General features: G+C 51.9%; 1 protein-coding gene across 1 annotated transcript in view; it reads right to left on the bottom strand.

Moving 5' to 3' along the window:
- Window positions 1–3289: 3289 nt before the first annotated feature.
- SIGLEC1 (sialic acid binding Ig like lectin 1) overlaps window positions 3290–21048 on the bottom strand; it is a 22235-nt gene continuing 4476 nt past the window's right edge. The window contains exons 4-21 of the mRNA XM_042783585.1: window positions 20598–20864; window positions 19937–20191; window positions 16947–17246; window positions 15188–15448; window positions 13834–14151; window positions 13026–13283; window positions 12531–12833; window positions 10018–10278; window positions 9581–9892; window positions 8862–9110; window positions 8175–8444; window positions 7834–8085; window positions 7203–7505; window positions 6297–6557; window positions 5086–5388; window positions 4742–4844; window positions 4289–4361; window positions 3290–3343 (exon numbers count right to left, since the gene is read on the bottom strand). Of these exons, the coding sequence (XP_042639519.1) occupies window positions 3290–3343; window positions 4289–4361; window positions 4742–4844; window positions 5086–5388; window positions 6297–6557; window positions 7203–7505; window positions 7834–8085; window positions 8175–8444; window positions 8862–9110; window positions 9581–9892; window positions 10018–10278; window positions 12531–12833; window positions 13026–13283; window positions 13834–14151; window positions 15188–15448; window positions 16947–17246; window positions 19937–20191; window positions 20598–20864 (4403 nt within the window). The remainder of the gene's footprint in view (window positions 3344–4288; window positions 4362–4741; window positions 4845–5085; window positions 5389–6296; window positions 6558–7202; window positions 7506–7833; window positions 8086–8174; window positions 8445–8861; window positions 9111–9580; window positions 9893–10017; window positions 10279–12530; window positions 12834–13025; window positions 13284–13833; window positions 14152–15187; window positions 15449–16946; window positions 17247–19936; window positions 20192–20597; window positions 20865–21048) is intronic.

Genomic DNA, 21048 nt, shown 5'->3' with positions numbered 1-21048 from the left:
TATCACTACGGAAGTAGGATTGCCCAACCTTCCTTCCGAGGAGTGGCTGGTGGGTTTGAACCACCAGCCGTCTGGTTAGCAGGCAAGTGTCTTAGCCACTATGCTACCAGAGTTTAGGAGGTCCAAATTCAGAGTGCTGGCTCTAGGGGTTGGGTGAAAGCCCTTCAACCTTGGGCTTCAGCTCTGCCTCTTATTCCAGGCCCACCGGAGCAAGAGGCATCTTCTTACTGAGGCAGCTGCTGGCTGCTGAGGCTGATGAACCCAATGTCAGCAGGTAAAATGGCACAGTCCCAAGAGCAGCAGGTAACATAAACGCACTGCTGTCAAGTCGAATCCGACTCATAGCGACCCCTCCTTGGGTTTCTGAGGCTGTATCACTATGGTAGTAGATTGCCCAACCTTCCTTCTGAGGAGTGGCTGGTGGGTTTGAACCATGAGCCTTCTGGTTAGCAGTCAAATGCCTTAGGCACTAGTTCAAGTCCAGGAACAATCCTAAAATCGTCAGCCAACATGTCAGGCCACTGAGATGAAGATTTGGCCAAAGACAGGATCCAGATGTCCCAAAAGCTAGCTGCCTTCCTCACAGCTTCTCCATATATACTGAAAGCAGGCCACATCCCAAAGGCAACTAATTAGCTGCTCACAGCAGATTTCACCATGGAGTTGATTCCAGTTTCATCATGGGAAATAACTGCATCCTGCTGCCCGGACACTCAAAACTACAGCCTAGCCAAGTTGACACACAATCTTAACTACCACAATAACGCAACAATGCAACACACTGCCATCAAGTTAGATCTGACTCATAGCAACCCCTCCTTGGGTTTCCAAGGCAGTATCATTACGGAAGTAGATTATCCAATATTCCTTCTGAGAACTACAACAGTGAACATAATTGATGTCACTGAACTGTACAAGTAAAAATGGTTGAATGGCAAATGTTTGGCTATGTATAGTTCCCCACAGTAAAATGGGATTTAAAATTTATAATAAAAATCCTGGGGTGCCTCAGACCAGTGGGGTGGACATGACTAACCTATGGACATGACTAACCCTATAAGAATACTTGAATCCGAAGACATATGTCCCCTTTCAGGTACACAGAAGCAAATGAAGACTTCCAAGTCAAATGTCCCCAGACTTCCCAGTAGCCACCTCACACAGCCACCTGTGGTCATCTGCTCACCCTCTCTTCCCTAGACATCCCCAAACATCGAGCTGGTTTTGGCTTCCCCTCTTCTTGTCCCAACTGATATTTCCCACTCGGCAGAAATGTGGATTTAACTGATATTTCCCACTCGGCAGAAATGTGAAAAAACAAGTGCTCGCCTACAGCATGCCAAGCACTCTGCTGATCACTGTGGGCACACCCCAAAGGATGAATGACAGCCCAGGAGTGAATGACACAGTCAGAGCCTCAAGGAGCAAGAAGGGACACAAAGTGCTTGAGCATCAAGTCGTTTGTGTGAAATGTCATGTAATTTGCAATGCCTGGCTGACTCCTGCAGACAGTCTCCCAGAACAAGCCTCACCAGTGTTTCGATCCTCTGTGTTCTACAGCAGCAGTTTGGGTTGCAAGAAAGAGTCTTACTCAAGGTGTGTCACAAGATAGAAGTTTATTGGAAGGACAACCTGGACAGACTCCCAGGAAGAGTTCAACCATCAGGCATGACAAGGAATGGAGCCTGGAACAAGGGAGGGCCCAGCCTTGGCTATTCTAAGCTTGCCTGTCCTCCAATGTCTTCCCAGCCTGTTAGCTCCTATGCAAACTCCTCACTGCTCTCCCATCCCAAATCCCAGAGTGGCAGCTCATTGCTCCTCCCTCCATTCCCCCCAGTCTACAATGGGCAGTCACTAGCCTACCCGAGGACTGACTCCCTTCTGTCCCTCATTTCCTGAAAGCACTTTATTCCTTCTTGCTAACCTTTGTTCCCTTTAACAGCCCGTGGCCTGCCAGTCTCCAGGAAAGACCCAGGAGCTCACTAGATCATGAAGAGGGATTCAGGTGGACCAGAAAAGAAACAAGACTTCTAATGGCATAGGTGTCTGCTCCCCAGGACTGAAAGGCCTGTAAGGCAGGGCCCAGCCCCTGGGGTGGAGGGGTTGTTGTCAGCTGCTGTCAAGTTGGCCCCCAGCTCATGGCAACGCCATGCACCATAGAATGAAATGCCTTCTGGTACTGCACCAGCCCCATGATGGGTTGTAGATTGCTGCAGACTATTTGTAATCCATAGATTTTCACTGGCTGATTTTCGGAAGTAGATGGCCAACCCTTTCTTCCTAGTCCATCTTAGTCTGGAAGATCCACTGAAAGCTGTTCAGCATCTGGGCAACATGCAAGCTTCCACTGACAGATGGGTGGTAGCTGGGCATGAGGTCCTTTGACTGGGAACTGAACCTGGATCTCCTGAGCAGGCAACCTACTGTCTGGTGTGCCTTCTTGCTCCCAAACCCACTGTCCTGGAGTGGATTCAGACTCACAGTGACCCTATAGGTTTGAGTAGGACTGCTCCATAGGGGTTCCAAGGCTATAATCTTTATGGAAGCATACTGCCACATCTTTCTCCCATAGAGCAGCTGGTAGGTTCAAACCACTGACCTATTGGCTAGTAGCCAAACACTTAACCACTGTGCCACCAGAGCCCCTTACCCTCTCCCTACGGGCCACCAAGCCTTCTTTATTTATTCAGATTTATTGCATAAGATGGACTGGACTGCCTCCTCCAGGAAGCCCACGACTTCATCAGAATGATCAGGGGATGCTAGCAGATGGGCACTGCAACAGAGTGTAACCTGCTGGTGGCATTTCCATCAATGTCAGTCCTAAGGATGATTCTTCAGTTGGGAGTCCTTTGGAAATAGAATTTCCAAATGTAGTCTGGACTTAGAATAAAGACTGCATTTCCCACTTTCCCTTGCAGCTTGGAATGACCATGTGACTAAACCCCAGCCAATGGTAAGTGAGTGGAAATGATGTATGCCTTCTGGGTTGTGCTCACAAAGGGAATGTGTGTGTTCTACTCCACTCTTCCTCTTCTCGCTGGTAGGAATATGGACACAGTAGAGCCGTCATGAATCGTCATGAATCTTCATAATCAAAGGTTTGTAACACTTTAGGGATAGAGGAAAATAAGATAGAAGGGTCCTGAGCCCCGACACTTTGAACCCTCATAATTTATCCAGACTAATATGGGGGAGAAAAATAAAATTCTACTATGTTGAAGTCACTGTACTTGGTCTCTTGTAGAACAACCTAACTTATAATCTAATATACAGTCCACTGACCAATCTATGAGGATGCAGAAAACTCCTCCTCTAATCCATCCAAAAGGTTCTGCTTGGGCTTTGAGGAGAAAGAAGTGAAGTGGCAGTGCATTGGAGGAACAATGGAGAAGAGAGATGAAATTCAGAGAAAAGAGGAAGAGAAAGGAGAAATGGACAACATGATTAATTCATTTCTATTCAGAGTTCCCAAAATAATCTCCTGCCTAGTTTGGGGTTCAGCCCACCTCTCACCACCCATTTTTCTTGGGAGCAAGAGGCTTGGAGCCAGATCATAGGGAGGCAGATGTCCCAGAGCTGCTTGCATTGAGATTGGTGGGACTGAACCTTGCGTGGCTCACAGGGCCCGAGTCCTCACAGATTCTAGTGCCCTTCTCCAGATGGTAAGCAGTGCCACCAGTCAGCTCAGGGTCGGAGCACAGCGCAAGGTCCCAACTGTGGCTGTGGCAGGATCAATGGGCTTTCCACAGAGAAAACACTGGTCACAAGAGGATCCTGGGTACAGTCATCATCTGACCCTTAACTCTGGACAAGGGCAGCCCCCCTGTCCCACCAGCCCTAGGGCTCAGCCCAAGGGGTTTCGTGAGCATGTGGGTGGCTGGACATGGAGCTTACAGCCTTGGCCACCAAATGGATTGTCCAAAGAAGGGGACACATCACCCCAGCCCGAGTGACTGGCAGCTCAGGAGTGAGTGAAAGAGACCTCAAAAAGAGGTAAAGGAATCAGAAAATATGTGTTGGAATTAGAGGTGATGCTGCTAAGTCCAGAAAGTCTGCCCCAGGCAGCCATCCAGTCACCTGGAAAACATTTGGCTGCTCTGGCCCAATCAGAATATAGCTACCTGGCCTTCTCAGGGGATATGGCTCCCTATACTCTCTCACCAGCTTCCCCCAACTCCAGGCACCATCCTACAAATGACAGCTGCCTCCAGATGCCAGCTCGGCACTGTGGCTTAGCCGACTATTTATTTGCCTGTGCGTGTGCACGTGTGTGTTGAATGGATACCTGTGTGGTCTCATTCTGAAAAGTCATCTCCACCGAATTCTGGCCTGAGCTCCGCTTATGAAAGAGCCTCCTTCTGCAGAGAGAGAGTTGCACTCAGAGTCTCTCCCCTTCCTCAACTGCCTCTCCCTCCTCCTTCCATCCCCACACATTTGCCCCAGACTGCTTGTTGTGCAGAGCAGTGGGGAGTTACATGAATAGGGGGGTACTTTATCTTTCTTCCTTCCCAGCCCATTCTTCAGTACAGACTGGATAAAGAGAAGAAAAGAAGAAAACTTCAGCAAGATGGATTTAGGGGCAATTCTAGACAGGATTCCCAAATTCCGAGGGGAAACAAGCTAGGGAGTGGTGGAGCCCATGGATCGGGAAGGAGGGAGGACCTTTTAGAGGACCTGGAGGCATGTTGGGGGAAAGGAGGAAAGGAGGGGCCGTCTATCTCCTCAGCGCCAGACCCACCTCCAGGAGTAGCAGGCCCCCAGGCCCAACAGCAGGAGGAGGATGCCAGCCAGTCCCCCCAGGACCCAGAGGAGCTGCTGGAACAGCTGGAGGCGGTGTAGAACTGGAACACAGGGTGGAGCTTAGGGTCAGGCACACATCTGGCCCTCCCATGCCTCCTCCTACATCCCTGAAAATGAAACCTATGCTAATTCTCACATCATCAATCGTCCCCCCACCTCACACAAAGGAATCTGGTCTAGACAGACAAAGTGTATTGCAGCAGAAGGCTATCAGGGAAGACTTCAAAAGAAAGCCTTTAGATCTAAGAGCTGGGTCTTTATGCAGAATGGCCCCCACCTTACCTCTAGCCCCAAAGTAGGTGGAGGCTGAGGTGGAGCCCAGGGCATTGGAGGCAGTGCACACGTATTCCCCCTCATCAAAGGGCCTTAGTGCCTTCATGTCCACCCGTAGGGCATTGGGAGAGGCTGAGACGTGGATGTGGGGCTCAGCAGGAATGCCTCGGACCTGGCTGGATGCCACCAATCGACTGCCAAGGTGAAGGGTCAGGCTGGCACGTGGCTCGCTGTCCACTCTGCAGTCCAGGATGCCCTGGAGGCCACTCTCGGGCTCCACAAAGACTGTCAAGGTGGGTGTCTCAGGAGGGTCTGTGGGAGAAAAGGGAGAGTAGTGATTGCAATAAACAAGCACAATCGTGACTCGCTTTGATCAACAGAAGCAGAAATGTGCATGCGACTTCAGAGCTAGACCTCAAGAGGTCTTGCAGCTTCTGCTTATTCTTTCTTGGAACACGACCACGCAGGAAGCCCAGGCTAACCTGCTGAAGACGTGTAACCCAAGCAACAGACAGCCCCAACCACACCCATGAGCATGAAACCATCTTAGACCATCTAGTCTCAGTTGAGCCAGTGGACTGCTGCAGACACATGAGGTGGGACTAGCAAAAGAACTGCCCAGAGAAACTCACTACTGTCGAGTTGAATCCAACTCATAGCAACCCCTACTTGAGTTTCCAAGGCAGTATCTCTATGGAAGCAGATTGCTCAGTCTTCCTTCTGAGGAGTGGCTGGTGGGTTTGAACTGCCAGCCTTCTGATTAGCAGTCAAATGCCTTAGGCACTACACCACCAGAGCTCCCAGAGGAGTCCATCCCAGAGGAGTCCAGCCAAATTTCTCACCCACAGAATTGTGAGCGAATAGAGTGGCTGTTGTTTGAAGCACTGTGTTTTGAGGTGGTTTGTTACATAACAGTAGCTGACTGATACAATATGGGGCCCTGGTGAAGAATGGAGTGAGGAACTGAGGCTGAGGAGGGCCTGCTGTGTGCCAGGCAAGCTGTGTGCTTTATCTTCTGTATTCTTCACAAGGGGACTGACACAGTCTCCATTTTACAGATGAGGAAACTGACGCACAGATGCACAAGATGACATGCCAGTAGTGGCAGAACTGGGGTTCCACACAGGCCTGCATAATTGTGAAGTCCTTGTTCTTTGCGGAGGGAAGAGGAGGAGGATCTGAGGTGGGTATATGAGGACAGGGCAGGGGTTCACACTTACAGAGCACACGGAGCATAACTGGAGCAGAGGTGGCAGCCCCAGAGAGGAGTTCGGCCTGACAGTGGTACATCCCAGCCTGGGTACGGGCCACAGAGGTGAAAAAAAGCGTGGGCACAGGGTCCACAAGTAGTCGCCGGCCATTCCAGAACCAAGTGAAGGTGGTGTTGCCCAGGGGTCCGTGGCCATCCGGGAGGCAGCAACTCAGGTTCACTGCTGTGCCCTCAGGAAGGTCCAGGCCTGGCTTTGCCACCACATGCACACCTGCAGGCCAAGATGGGAGGTGGCTAGGAGTCTGTAGGCCTGTGGGAGCTGGGTTTCTGGGTCAATCTGGGCTCTGAAGTGGCCTCTGTCCATTGTGGGAAGGTCTGAATCTGACTGGGCTCTGCGCCCTCCAGGGTGGGACCATGTCTCCTCTGAGAACAGATCTGGTTCTCGTCCTTGAGCTAGGTGCTCCCGGGCAGGGCTGTGCCATCTTCAGGAGACCAGGCTTGCTGGTGGATGAGGCTGCATCTTGCCTTCAGCAAGGTGGGACTGCACCTCCTCCCTCAGACAGGGCTCCCTGAGGGTGAAGTCTGTCTCTCTATCCCCACCCGACTTCCCCAGGGTAGATCTGGGTCTCCACCCCTAGCTGGAGTTTTGTGAGGGCAGTTTCCCTCTCCCCACATCTCCAAACTCCCTTCCCAGGGCCATGGCAAGGCTATATCTTCCGCCTCAGATTGGGCAGCCTCCTCCAATGGGAACTGGGCCTCCTTTGTCTGATTAGGCATCTTGAGGCAGGGCTCTATCTTATCTCTAGGGTGGGAGCCTCAACCCTCCCATGGACTACAACCCCACAGTACATGAGCCCCACAGCACATGACCCCATGCATTGAGCCCACACATCTGGCCCCTCCCCTAACTACTCACCTTCAGCCCGAAGCTGCCCAGTGGTGCTGACTGAGCCCAGTGAGTTACGGGCTGTGCAGACATAGATGCCCTCATCCCCTGCTGGCACCTCTTGCACCTGCAGCCTCAGGGCGTTGCGGGCCACCTGGACAGGGCCTGTCCCTGATGCCAAGCCATGGGCCCCCTGGCTGGTGGCCAGCACCTGGCCATCATGGGACAGGGTCAGCTCAGCAGACGGCTCACTGTCCACAGTGCACTGCACCACAGTCGCGGGGCTGGTCCGCGAGTCCCGGAAAAAGGACAGGACAGCATCACGGGGAGCATCTAGAGAAGGGTGCGGAACAGTTGGGGGCCTTCCTGGGCACCTTTGGGTTGCATAACTGAGCCCTGTCCACAGCCAACATGCCTGAAGCCTCTGGACCAATGATTACCTCTAAGAAGTGACACCTCAGGAGTGCTGTGAGCAGGTTTGTCTGAGCAGGATTCACCTTCCTCATCCCACCAGAAGCCCCAAGTCTCTTCACATCACCTATGTCCTTTCCCCAGGTACCTGCTCCCAGGCCCATTGCAGTCCATGCTCCCCAACCAGGGCCTGGAAGCACTCTCTATCCACCCCATCCTGGGCACCCCCCGCCAAGGTTCCCCTGCTCACAGAGAACTTGCAGGGCAGCAGGCCGGGAGCTGCGTGTGCCCTGAACATCTTGGGCCTGGCAGGAGTAAGCACCCACGTGAGCCCGCGTAGCAACTGGGAATGAGAGGGAGGCAGCTGGCCCCTCCTGCAGCCAATGGCCATTGTGGTACCAAGCATAGAGGGTGGGTGGGTGGGCAGCAGGATCCTCACAGGTCACCATCACGGGGGCCCCCTCGGGCACAGAGGCTGATGGAGCCAGGGTGACCCGCACTCCTGTTACCAAAGACATCAGGGTCAACCAGGCTCAGCAAGATGCCACAGCTGGTCCCCACCCAGTGGGCTTGGCCTGGACCTGGCCTCACCCTCTAGCTGTAGCTCCAGGGATGTGTTGGCCTGGCCCAGAGGGCTGTGGGCAGAACAGCTGTAGAGGCCCTCATCTCTGGGCTTGGGCTCCCACAGCTCCAGGCGCAGGGTGTTGGGGACAGAGTCTGTGGTCGAGGAAGCCAGGAGGCGGCCAGCATGGCTGAGGGCTAGCTGGGCAGGTGGACGACTGTCCACAGTGCACAGGAGCAGGGCTAGCTGCCCACCATGACTCTCCAGAAGGTAGGTCAGATGTAGGCCACGGGGTGCATCTGTAGGGACAAAAGAGGCACAGGAGCTGTGAGAAGGCCAGTTGTTGTTATGTGCCATCGAGTCAGACCTGACTCATAGTGGCCCCTCCTTGGGTTTCTGAGGCAGTATCACTATGGAAGTAGATTGCCCATACTTCCCAGTTAGTAGGGGACATTCAAATCCAGGAGGGCCTTGGCTATCCACCTGAAGGTTCCCCAGTTGCCCAATCTTGAGCACTGCTCCTCTGCCCAGGAAGAAGCATACCCATTGTCCCCCAACTCTCATGCTCCTTGTCCAGTGCTCTCTTGGCTGGGAAAGGCTCTGAGTTCCCAGGCTGGGCATCTATGGGCCATACCTGATTCCTGTAGGCTGCTCAGAGCAGCCTGGTAGGGTGCCAACTTATTTCTCCCAGCCCCACCCATATCCAACAGACTCACAGAGGACATCCAGGGGGACAGGTCTGGAGAGGCGGGGTGCCTGGCCAGAGGTCTCCACACCACAGCGATAGGAAGCCGCATCCGTGACTGTGACATTGGGCAAGATGATGGAGCGGGTGCCTGGGCGCTGCTTCCCATCCTGATACCATGTGTAGTTGAGCTGGACCAGGTGGGTCCATACCAGGCAGGTCAAGTTTACCAGCTGGCCCTCATGCACTGTAGCTTCAGGCCATACCTGCACACTCACAGCTGAGTGGGAAGGAAGGCATGGGGACACCCATGAGGTTATACAGAGTAGCCACCTGTCCCCATGAGTGAGGTGACTCCTACTGCTTGCAAATGGGGGTCAGGTTTGCAAAACATCTCATTATCATCTCTCAGGAGATCCTTAGTGGGGCTCTGGGAACCCTAGAGTGCCATGTGCCCCACCCTGGCCCTTGTGGAGAGAATAAGGGGAGGCATAGGCCTCCCTGCCCTGTATCCCCTGGAGTACCCCTTCTCTGATTGGTTTTATCCACTGGGCAGAGATATAGATTTCTGATTTTAATAAAGCACTTCCGTGAGACACAAGGGTAGAAACTACTGCCTGGAGGAGGGTGGGGAATGGGGACTGTCTTTATGCTCTGCCCTCCTGCCTGCACCTCAGTCTTCTGGCACTTTCTCCCACGTCCTCTCTTAAAAAGAACCACCTGCACACACATGCACACCCCCACACTGACCCTGCGCATCAAAGGCTGTCGAAGTCAAAGTCCGGCCCAGGGCATTGGTGGCCACACAGGTGTAGACACCCTCATCCTCCAGCACTGCACCATGGATTTCCAGGCGTAAAGCATTGGGGGCCACAGTCACCTGCAGCCGAGGGGAGCTGCCTGAAGGGTCTCCCAAATGCTGTGTGGTAGAGGCCACAAGGTGGTCCCCATGGAACAGCTGCAGCTGGGCTGGAGGGTCACTGTCCACATGGCACAGAAGGAGGCCCAGTCGCCCAGGGCCCGTGTCCATCAGGATAGTGAGCATGGCCTGGCGGGGTGCATCTACACAGGGTGGGGAATGGTCAGGGTCCAACCAGGGGGTCCCTCATCTGGGGCTCTTTCATGGAGGCAGAGCTCTAGATCAGGGACATCTCCACCCCCCACATAGACAGGATGGAATTTCTTACAGGACACGTGGAGGCTGACAGGGGTGGCCAGGCTCGTGGTGGCTGAGCCCAGGGTCTGGGCTTGGCAGTGGTAGGCTCCAGCTTGGCTTGAAGTAATGGCTGCAAAGCGGAGTGTGGCTGAGGTGGGCTCCTGGAGGAGCTGGCCATTCCGATACCAGCGAAATGAGGTCCCATCCGGGACCCCTGTGGGTACCTGGCACCTCAGAACCACTTCCTGGCCTTCCTGGAGCTCAGGTGATGGTGACACCTGGACCCAGGCTCCTGCAAGGAGAAACCAAGAATAGATGAGAGTTCTCTGCCGTACTGTCCCATATCTGGGTGTGTCTGTCCACACAAAAGCTGCATGACCCCAGCTTGGCAGGAGGTTCAACCTGGAGTCACAGCTCCCCACTGGACCACTGGTGAGAGCTCCACCCAGCTCCATGCCTCCACCTCTCCAGCTTCCAACTCCCTGGCACTGGTTCTGTCCTGGCATTTGTCACCCACTACCTTGAGCTACAATTTTACTTTGTATACCAAAGGGTGAGCCCAAGGGCCAAGCTTGTGTACCCTGTGACCCAGTGCCAGGCACCAAACCAAAAAAACCAAACCCACTGCTATCAAGTGGATTCCTACTCATAGCGACCCCCATTGGGATGCTAAGGCTGTAAATCTTTTTTTTATTATTATTTTTATTGTGATTTGGGTGAAAATTTCCAGAGCAAATTCACTTTGCGTACAGCAACTCACATACACTTTGTCTAATAACATTGACTGCAATTTCCCACAATGCAACAGCTCCCCACCACTTCCTCCTAGTTACCTCTTCCCTGCGTCCATCCCTCCATGCACTCCTGCCCCCACCCCTCGAGCTGTCTCCCTGTGGGTAAACAGCCCTTCTATTCTCCCATGATTGTTCTCTCCAAGGAGTGTATCTACCTAATGTAAATGTCCAGGTCATATGCCTGTCTTTTGTTTGGCTGGCAGCCACAGGTATGGGCTCAATTTCAGACCTAGAGGGTGGCTAGGGGCCATAGTCTCAGTGGTTCCATCCGGCTCTATCAGACCAGCAAACCTGGTTCCTTTTTAATGATTTTGAGTTTTGTTCCACGTTGTTCTCCCACTCTATCCTACACAGATCCCCCTCCAAGTCGTTGACAGTGGTAGCCGGGCACTAAGACTAAATCTTTATGAAAGTAGATCACCTCATCTTCCTCTCGCGGAGCAGCTAGTGGTTTGAACTGCTAACTGCAGCACCTACAAATTTTGGTTCAGCCCATAAAGCACTGACACAGGAGGGATTTGTTATTGTTGTTATTAGGTGCCTAACAAGCTGGCTCCAACTCATAGCCACCTTTCCACGCAGCTGACCAAAGAGGGAGTGGGAGACGCCCGCTGCCATGTGGCTGGGCATCAGCGGTGGAGCCTGTGGGCCCTGTAGCCAGGCTCTTCAAGATGCAACAAAGCCTGAGTTTCAAAGATGTGTAAAGGGCACTGCCCAGTCCTGCACCATCCTCACAATCCTTGCTGTGCTTGAGCCCATCATTGCAGCCACTGTGTCAATCCATGTCATTGGGGGTCTTTCCCTTCTTGTGACCCTCTACTTTAGGAATGATTTAGGTCATACCAAAGGCCACTGTTGCCCAAGCATGTGTTGTTCATGAAAGGGACTCAGTGTGGGTAGCTGAGGGTTTAGAAGAGGTGAGCAGTTTTGTAATCTTGGGTTCTCCAGCTCTTTCTGGTCCAGCTCTGCATGAGAGACCAGGATCTGATAACCAAGCAAAGGACAGCTCCTAGGAGCTCCCTGGATCCCAGGCAGGTAGAGAGAGGGCTGGAATGAGATGGAGGAACAGCTGGAGAACTCAGGCTGAGCCTGGGATCAGACTGAGTTACTCTGGAGCTAGCAGTGTCCCCTGCTAGTCATGTGACCATGAGCAAGCTCCTGAAACTCTCTGACCTTTGTTTTCTCTGCCTATGAAATGGGTACAATAAGTAAGAAAATATACACAAGACCAAGGACAGAACAAGGCCCAAAGTAAATGTCCAAATTTGATGTTGTTTGTCACTGTAGGAGAAAAAGTATGTGTTTTTCTTTGGCTTTTGTGTTACAGGTATTATCTTTTGTTTTTCCTGGCTGATTCACTTAGGGAAGATTTTTATAGGAATATATATGTGTGAGGGGGGTATGTATACCCACATATATGCAGATATATGTGGTTTTGTATATGAATTTTATTATGTAACAAAACCATATTATTATAAAGTGACGTTATCTGTCAAAAAGTACTCCAACTCATTGAGCCACCTGGTGCAATTGCCACTGCCTCCTAGTGACTGTTGCAGTTTTTACAGGTAAAAATACCTAACTGGAGACAATGGGAGGTGTCTCCTGCTGACTGGCTGGAAATTGTCCCCTGACCAGGGCTGAAAAGCTCATATTTCTGCACAAGATCCACACTACCCAGCTCAAAGCCTGGCCAGAGTGGCCTTCAAGGCATTAGGGGCTGTCACATCTTCAGAGGACAAGCACTCACCTCGGACCTGGAAGAAGAGGGAGGTGTTGGCTGATCCAAAAACATTTGTGGCCTCACAGCGGTAGCTGCCAGAGTCCCCAGGGCCCAGCTCTCGAACCTCCAGCTGCAGGGAATTGGCTGTGGACTTGGCCTGCAGCCGGCCATGGGATGGGAGCTGGGACCCTGGGCTAGTGGCCAGGAGGCGCTCCTCGTGGAATAGGGTCAGCTGGGCTGGGGGACGGCTGTCCACCGTGCAAACAAACACAGCCACATAGCCCTGGCCCATGTCTAGGAGGGCTGTCAGCGTTGGTGGATCTGGGGGATCTGTGGAGACATGGGAAGCTCAAGCCACCCCAGACTCACCTGCCATGATCTAGCTGTCACACAACATCCTGCTCCTCCACTCTACACAAAACAGTCCAGGCCCGCCCTTGTCTGAACCCCAGCCCTGGTCTTCTCCCCCAGACTACCCCTCAACCCTCTGAATCCCCAACTCTGCCCTTGCCCATCACCCACAGAGCACACTCAGGACCACAGGGGCAGAGAGCCGGGCCCCAGCCCCAGTGACGATGTGGCAGGCATAGCGGGCGGCATCAGTCCGGGCCACGGACAGCAGGGTCACTGTCTCCAGGGGACCCTGGCTCCACAGTACCCCATCCCGGAACCAGGAGAAGTTGGCAGGGCTGTCGGCAGCCTCTCGGCTCACAATGCAAGTCAGGTTGGCTGCCATGCCCTCCTGCAGCGTGTCCGATGGTGTGATGACCAGGACGGTGGCTGGAGAGCAGCAATACAGGCTCACTTAAGGCAAGGCCAGGGCCCAGTGACCCAGCCTCCCAGCCTGGTCAGACCCTATGTGTGGAGAAGGTGGAGAGGAGACCCTTGGGGGCACCCACAGGGTAGGGAGTCAAGCAGATAAGCTCACAGGAGAGCTGTGGGCTCCTCTAATAGGCAGTGTGACCCTTAGGTGGCCAGAACCCCTGTGGGAGACCAGGGAGCCTATGAAAAGCAGGCCCTGGGGAGCATGAGGAGGGGCACAGGTCAGAGAAGAGGGCCAATAAAGGGCAAGGAAGACAAGACAACCACGCAGAGCTCACAGAGCCCCAGGCTCTGAGCAGAGGACAGACAGCTTTGACCTCTCCCAGTGTGGAGGGAAGCAGGGAGGTACTGGGGGCTTCCATTTATCACCTCCTCCCATTGTTAAACAGAAAGTAGTTTCTACCTATTGGACCTTCTGGAGTAGAGGCTGCCCAGAAACAGGCTTGGGAGCACCAGCCCTGGGGCATGAACCACTGATAACCAGAGGCCCATTCCCTGCCAGACTCACCTTGAGCATTGAAGGTTGCCCAGGCTGAGGCATTGCCCATGGCATTGCTCGCCTCGCACAGGTATTCCCCCTCGTCCTCCAGAACCGGGTTGTGAATCTCCACACGCAGAAAGTTGGGGGCTCTAGTGACCTTTATGCGCTGGGAACAGCCCCCACATGATGGCAGGGAAGAGGCCACAAACTGGTCCCCGTGGAGCAGCTGAAGCTGGGCCGGAGGGTCACTGTCCACACGGCACAAGATGAGACCTCGACGTCCAGCCCTGGCTCCAGCAGCGTCAGGGTCCAGTCGGGCGGTGAGCATGGGCTGGCGTGGGGCATCTGTAAGGGAGGAAGAGCACAGCGCTCATCCCACACCACGGCCAGGGTTACAGCCCCCAGGTCCATCCAGGCTTAGGTTCCCAGGACACATTAGACCAAGGCACGTGCCTAGTGTGGCCACAGACAGCTGTAGAATTCAGCCCAGGTCCCTGGTGCTAAGCTATGCACAGGAATGCATCTTCCCAGAAGAAGAATCACTATTTTCTAACTGGCACAAAGGGGTTGCATGGGCTAGAAGCCACCTGGCAGAAGTCTCATCTGCTACTGAGCCAGGCACCCACAGAGTAATTCCTGAGAGTCTTGCTCTCTGCTCTGACCCTGACACTACCCCTTACCATGGAGTCTTCCTCTAAGACCTTTCCTGCCCCTTATCTCTGATTTCCAAGCCAGCTCCCATCATACTCAGATAATGCCCAGCATGCCCTTTATCTAGAGGCTTCCAGAGATGGATGGTCAAGACAGACATCAGCCAGGGCCCCCATGTAATCCCAGTCAGAAACCAGGAAACCCTTGGAGAAGCAAGTTGCTTTTCCGACAGTCCCCAGTGTCACTCTGCATGCGTCAGAGAGACTTTCTGGGTTGAAGTGCGCCCTGACATTAGTCAGCCCCTCAGGCTAATATGGAGCAGCCACCCTTGGCAGGATGCCCAGAGGGGCTGGCCTATCCCTATGTGAAGAGTCCTGCCTTGACGTCTGTGGGAGCCTGTGAGGACACAGCCTATGGGGCGTGTGCACATGTATAGGAGTTTGTGTCCCAGGAGAATAAAGCTTGGATACAGTGTCCATAGTGGATTTGAAGCTATCCCAAAAGGGGCTGGGATTGGAAGTGAGCTGTAATGAGGTAGAGGAAGGCCCACCCAGCCTGTTCCTCAAACAGCCCTAGGTGGAGAGGTTCATGATGCTCAGGCCTGTGGTTACCCTCCTGGTCTGGACCCCAGAGCAGGACAGGGTCAGGAGGGCCTGGAAAAGTTGGGGATGGCTGGTGGTTCCCTGATTTCCCCCACAACAGGCAGCAAGGGGCAAGGAGGGCAGCTCACAGAGCACAGTGAGGACAGCAGGTAAGGAGGGGCCGCTGGAGGTGTGGCCATCCTGGAACCGGCAGTGGTATGAGCCAGCGTCATCGGTGCTGGAGGCCGCGGGGAGTACAAGGCTGCTGCTAGATCCCTCAAGAAGCAGGGCTCCATTCCGGTACCAGAAGAAGCGGGTGTCAGGCCCATGGCTCAGGCCACTCCTGCAGGTCAGCCTCACTGCCTGCCCTTCCACCACCTCTGTAGCCGGACTGATGAGGATGCGGGCAGCTATGGGAGAGGGAGGAGAGAGGTTGGGGAAGCTATGAGGGTCCCATGGCTTGGCTCAGCTTCCCTGCATGCCTGTGGAGCCCTGCCACCACCTGCAAGAAGCCCCCCAGGTTCTCCTCTCCCCTCAGGACTGTAGGTATGTCAGCTCGGTGTCTTCTAGTCAATCAGGAGGGTTTGGCCTTGAATGCCAGCTCAGATCTATTGGTAGCAGCTGGCTGCAGTAAGGTTGCCTATGTCAAAAACCTGCCTGGAAAACATGGAGAAATTAGAAGCCTTATCTATTGCTGGTGGGGTTGTAAAATGGTGTAGCTGCTGTGGAAAAGAGTTCGGCAGTTCCTCAAAGAATTTAAACACAGAACTGCCACATGACCCAGCAATTCCGCTCCTGGGTGTTTACCCAAAGTAATTGAAAGCAGGGACTCAAACAGATCCTTGTATGCCAGTGCTCATTGCAGCCTTGCTCACAACAGCAAAAATGGAGAGACACCAAGTGTCCATCAACATATGAATGGATAAACAAAAAAGGTGGTACATCCACACAATGGGATATATTTCAGCCATAAAGAGAAGTGAAGTGCTGATGCAACAAGGATCAACCCGAAATACATCATGCTGAGTGGAATAAGCCGGACACAAAAGAACAGATATTATAGGATCTCACTGAAATATCTAGAACAGGTAAATGTATAGAAACAGGAAGTAGATTAGAAGTTTCCAGGGGTTAAGGATTGAGGGGAGTGGGGGATCATTGCCCAAAGGTTATAGAATTTCTCTTTGAGGTGATGAAAAACTTGTGGAAACAAATAGTGGTAATGATTGCACAACACTGTGAATGTAATTAACACCTTTGAATTGTACACTTAAACATGGTTCAAATGCCAAATTTATGTTATGTATATTTTACCACAATAAAATAAATTAAAAACCTGACTCGGTCCATTAGCTGGGACTGCGATGGCCTCAGGAGGAGGGAAGGGTAGCACACGTGCCAAGAACTACCAGAAACCCACTGCCACCAAGTTGATTCTGACTCATAGTGACCCCCATTGGGTTTCTGAGGCAGTAAATCTTTACAGAAATAGATTGCCTGGTCTTCCTTCCGGAGAGTGGCTGGTGGGTTTGAACTGCCAACCTTCTGGTTAGCAGTCAAATGCCTTAGGCACTGTGCTACTAGAGCTCCCTAGAAAACCCTAATTCTCCATTTTATCTCCTGCATCTAACTCCTAGCACAGAGCCTACCCCGAAAGTTTAATAAAAAATAAATGAATGCATATGAAGGACTCCCCAAGTTCAGAATATACAAAAGGAGTAATTCAACCTGTCTTATTTCCCTTTTTGCCTTGACTTCCAGGAACCTCTGAGGCTGGGATGACATACAAGCCCAAGTCTTTGATGTAATTGGTTCAGCCCCTCTATCGAGCCCTCTGGACTCAGAAGGAAGGACCAGAGCAGGCTTCCTCCTTGGTCTCCCTCAGCCAGCCCTCCTGTGCTCTCTTACCATAAGCGTGGAAGTCCAGGGTAGAGGACGCATTTCCAAGAGAATTGGTGGCCAGGCACTTGTATTCCCCACTGTCAGTTGGCTCCAGGTCTCGAATCTCCAGGCGCAGAGAGTTGGGAGCAGAGGAGACACTGAAGCGTGGACTGTGCTCACCGTCCCCAGAAGTGGAGGCCAGGATGAGGCTCCCACGTGACAGTACCAGGGCGGCCAGGGGTTCACTGACCACGGAGCAGTGGACGATGCCCACGAGCCCCATCTGTGTCTCGAGGAAAGTAGTCAGGTCCGGGGTGAGGGGTGGGTCTGTGTGGAGATAAGAGCCGGGCCTGTTACCCTCAGATGGGGGACTCTCCAGATTCCCCCTTTTAGTCTAGGGCCCCTGTATCCCCTTTGTCCCATAATGCCCAGAGAGAGAGGGGCAACCCCAACAGCTGAGTGCCTGTAGAGTACCACTGTATGCACCTGGCAAACCACTTTTATTCCAGTCAATCCTGTGACAACCCTGTAAGTGGGTACCAGGAACCTACTTTAATGATGAGAAAACTAGTGGAGAGATCCAGCTGACAGCATTTTAACCAGGTGACCAAGTGAACACTATCGATGACAGGACAACCAACAAATCGACATTGTGCACCTCCTGGTATGATGCACCAAGGCAGACGCAATCAGCACAGCATGAAGTGCATAGTCTCAATCTATTCTATCCCAACAAACACTAATTGAGGGGCATTTACTAAGTAACCACCCTGTAACCAAAAAACCCAAACCTACTGCCATTGAGTCAATTCCAACTTATAGCAACCCTACAGGACCAAGTAGAAGTGCTCCCAGAGCGTTTCCAAGGCTGTCAATCTTTACAGAAACATACTGCCTCATCTTTCTCCTGAAGAGCAGCTGATGAGTTTGAATCATGGACCCTTGGTTAGCAGTCCAATGCTTTAACCACTACACCACCAAACCTAAAAAACCAAACCCACTGCCATCGAGTTGATTCCGACTCATAGTGACCCACTTTGGGTTTCCCTGGCAGTAAATCTTTATGAAACTAGATTACCCAGTTTTCCGTGTGTAGGGTGGCTGGTGGATTTGAACCACCAACCTTCTGGTTAGCAGGCAAATGTTTTAGGCACTATACCACCAGAGCTCCTCAATTGCCCTGTACTCTTCAAATTTCAATTTTATATTAAGAAAGGCAAGGAAAGACTTAGGGACTATCCCAGATAAAGGAGAATAAAGAAAGATAACAACTGAATGCAAACTATGATTCTGGACGGGATCCTGGACTAGAAAAAAATATTGCCATAAAGGACATGAATGGGAAAATTTCATAAAATTTTAATATAAGTTGTAGATTAGATAATAGTCTCATATCAATATGAATTTCCTGATTGTGGTTGTATAAGGGAATGACCTTAGAAAATACATCCTGAGGAAATTAAGGGTAGAGGAGCATCACATCTTCATATCTGCAACTTATTCTCAGATGATTCAGGGAAATAAATAAGTAGACAGATAGAGAACATATATGAATGTACCACCTGTCTGTCACTTTTCCATACTGTGGTGGCTTGCATATTGCTATAGTGCTATACCACCAATACTTCAAATATCAGCATGGTGAAGAGTTTTCAGCAGAGCTTCAGACTAAGACAGACTACGGAGAAAGGCTTGGTGACCTACTTCCAAAAATTAGCCAATAAAACTTTATGGATCACAACAGAATATGATCTGATACAGTGCTACAAAATGAACTCCTATGTTAGAAGGTGCTACACAGTAACCAGAACAATGAACTCAAACATAACAACATGAAGATGATGCAAGACTGGGCACCAAAGCTTGCGAGTGGCCGTCTAAGATGCAACGATGGGTCTCTCCTCATCCAGACCAAAGAAGAAGAAAACCAAAACACATGGAAGCAATTAGGCCAAGGGACTAGTAGACCACGCGATCCTCAGCCTGTATGACCATGAGACCAGAAGAACTAGATGGTGCCCAGCTGTCAACCACTCAGAAAGGGGTCAGTGCAGGAGATCTGGATAGAGTAGGAGAACAATGTGCAACAAAACTCAAAATCATTAAAAAAAAAAAAAGACCAGGTTTACTGGTCTGATAGAGCCTGGTGAGACAAGACTATGGTCACTAGTTACCCATTAGGTCTGGAACTGAACTCACTCTAGTGGCTTCCAGCCAAACAATAGACAGGCGTAGGAAGTGAACATTTACATCAGGTAGATACACTCTTTAGGGTGATCAATCATGGGAGAACAGAAGGGCAATATTTGCATGAGGAGATAGCTCAGAGGCAGGAATGCATAGGAAAGAAGGACACAGGGCAGAGGTAACTACAGGGAAGAAGTGGGCTGTTACATTGTGGGGAGTTGCAGTCAATGTCATGAAATAAAATATGTATGAACTGCTGTACAGAAAATGAATTTGCTCTGTAAACTTTCACTCAGATCACAATAAAAATTAAAAAAAAAAAAAAAGACTAGGCAACGTTTATTCTGTTATACGTGGAATCATCATGAGTCAGAGCCAACACCACATCAACTAACAACATGTGAGTGTATATGTGTTAATGTGTTTATGTAGAGAGGACATGTGTATTACATGTACTTACATAATAAATAGAGAGAAGGCTAAAGCAAATAAGCCACAATGCCAACAAATGGAGAACCTTCATGAAAGGGATACTTCTTTGTACTATTTGCAATAGTTCGTAAGTTTGAAATTATGTCAAAATTAAAGTTTTTTGTTGTTGTTATTTTTAATATGAGGAAACCGAGGCCCAGGACAGTGAAAGGCTTGTGCAGGTGTGCAAAGCTGAGAAATGAGCTTAGAGCCATTGGACTATAGAGCTGGTGTCCATGTGAAGTGGCTTTGCAGTTCTTGCATCCAGGACCCCACCCTACTGCAGGGACCCCACCCTTAGGCCCCCATTTGCCTTTCCCTGGGCTCTGGCAGTGCCCAGCACCACCCTGGCCACTTACGCTTGACCACCACGCTGACGGGGCCCGAGCGCTCACTGCCCTGGGCATTCTGCACCTCGCAGATGTAGAAGCCAGTGTCAGCCCTGGTGGCCGGATGCAGCTGGAGGGTGCGGGTGTGGGCGTCCTTCAACAGGAGCTGGTTCTTGTACCAGCTGTAGTGGATCTCGCTCTGTGCCCCACTGGGCGTGTTGCAGGTCAGTGTCACTGTCTGGTTTTCCAGGATGGGACCTGCTGGGCTCACCTGGACCTCAGCCACTGTATGAGCATCAGGGGGCAGGGGTTAGTGCTGGAGAACTAACTATCGAACTTCCAGCTCCAACCCCTCAGAGCCCCTGGGGCTACAGCCCATCAACCTGAATCTGAACAGTCTGCACCACACCCCTCTGCACTGAAGTCCCTGGTTGGTTCTACACCTCTGTCCTGTTCCCTGGGATCCTCCACTAAACCCCATGGCCGTCTACCTGCAGAGCTGTGGGCCTCTTTATTCTCCATGGGGCCCTGGCTTGCTGGGGCAGGGTGTGGACTCCTTTCTCCACACCAGTATTCCATGAGGCCCTGAGCTCTGCCTGCCTCTGGCTGTGCCCTGGCCTGGTTCCTCTCAGCCCAGCGGCCTGAATCCCTCCCTGCTCTCTGACCAAGACCCAGTCTCATCAGGACTCACTGAAAACATGGAGGCTGATGGGGGTTGAGATGGCAGAACCCATGACATTCTCAACTTGGCAGGTATAGATGCCAGCATCAGCCCAGGTGGCCTGGGGCAACCGCAACACACGACTCTTGGCTTCGAGGGGCACACCATCCTTGACCCACTGCACAGACTTGACCTCTGGGTAGCTGCTATTCACCTGGCAGATGAGCGTGACCGGTTCACCTGGGAGGATGTTCTGCCCTGAGGGGCTGAGGAGGATCTCCACTCCCCTGGGGGCATCTGCAAGGCAGGGTGGAGGTACAGGGTAAGGGGAAAGGGGAGGGCAAAGGTGGCATATGTCTCCTCCTCTTACTCACACCTCTCCTCCCTTTCAAACTCCTTCCTAAGGCCCCACTCAGATAAAACATCAGTCCCATGAGTTACCCTGTCCAAGGCAGGCTCTGTTATCCCCAACCCCCACCTA

The sequence above is a fragment of the Orycteropus afer genome, unplaced genomic scaffold (genome assembly GCF_000298275.1).
Source record: "Orycteropus afer afer isolate SDZICR_OR568_19922 unplaced genomic scaffold, OryAfe1.0 scaffold00020, whole genome shotgun sequence".
Classification (NCBI taxonomy): Eukaryota; Metazoa; Chordata; class Mammalia; order Tubulidentata; family Orycteropodidae; genus Orycteropus; species Orycteropus afer.
This window is presented reverse-complemented; position numbering and strand designations above follow the sequence as displayed.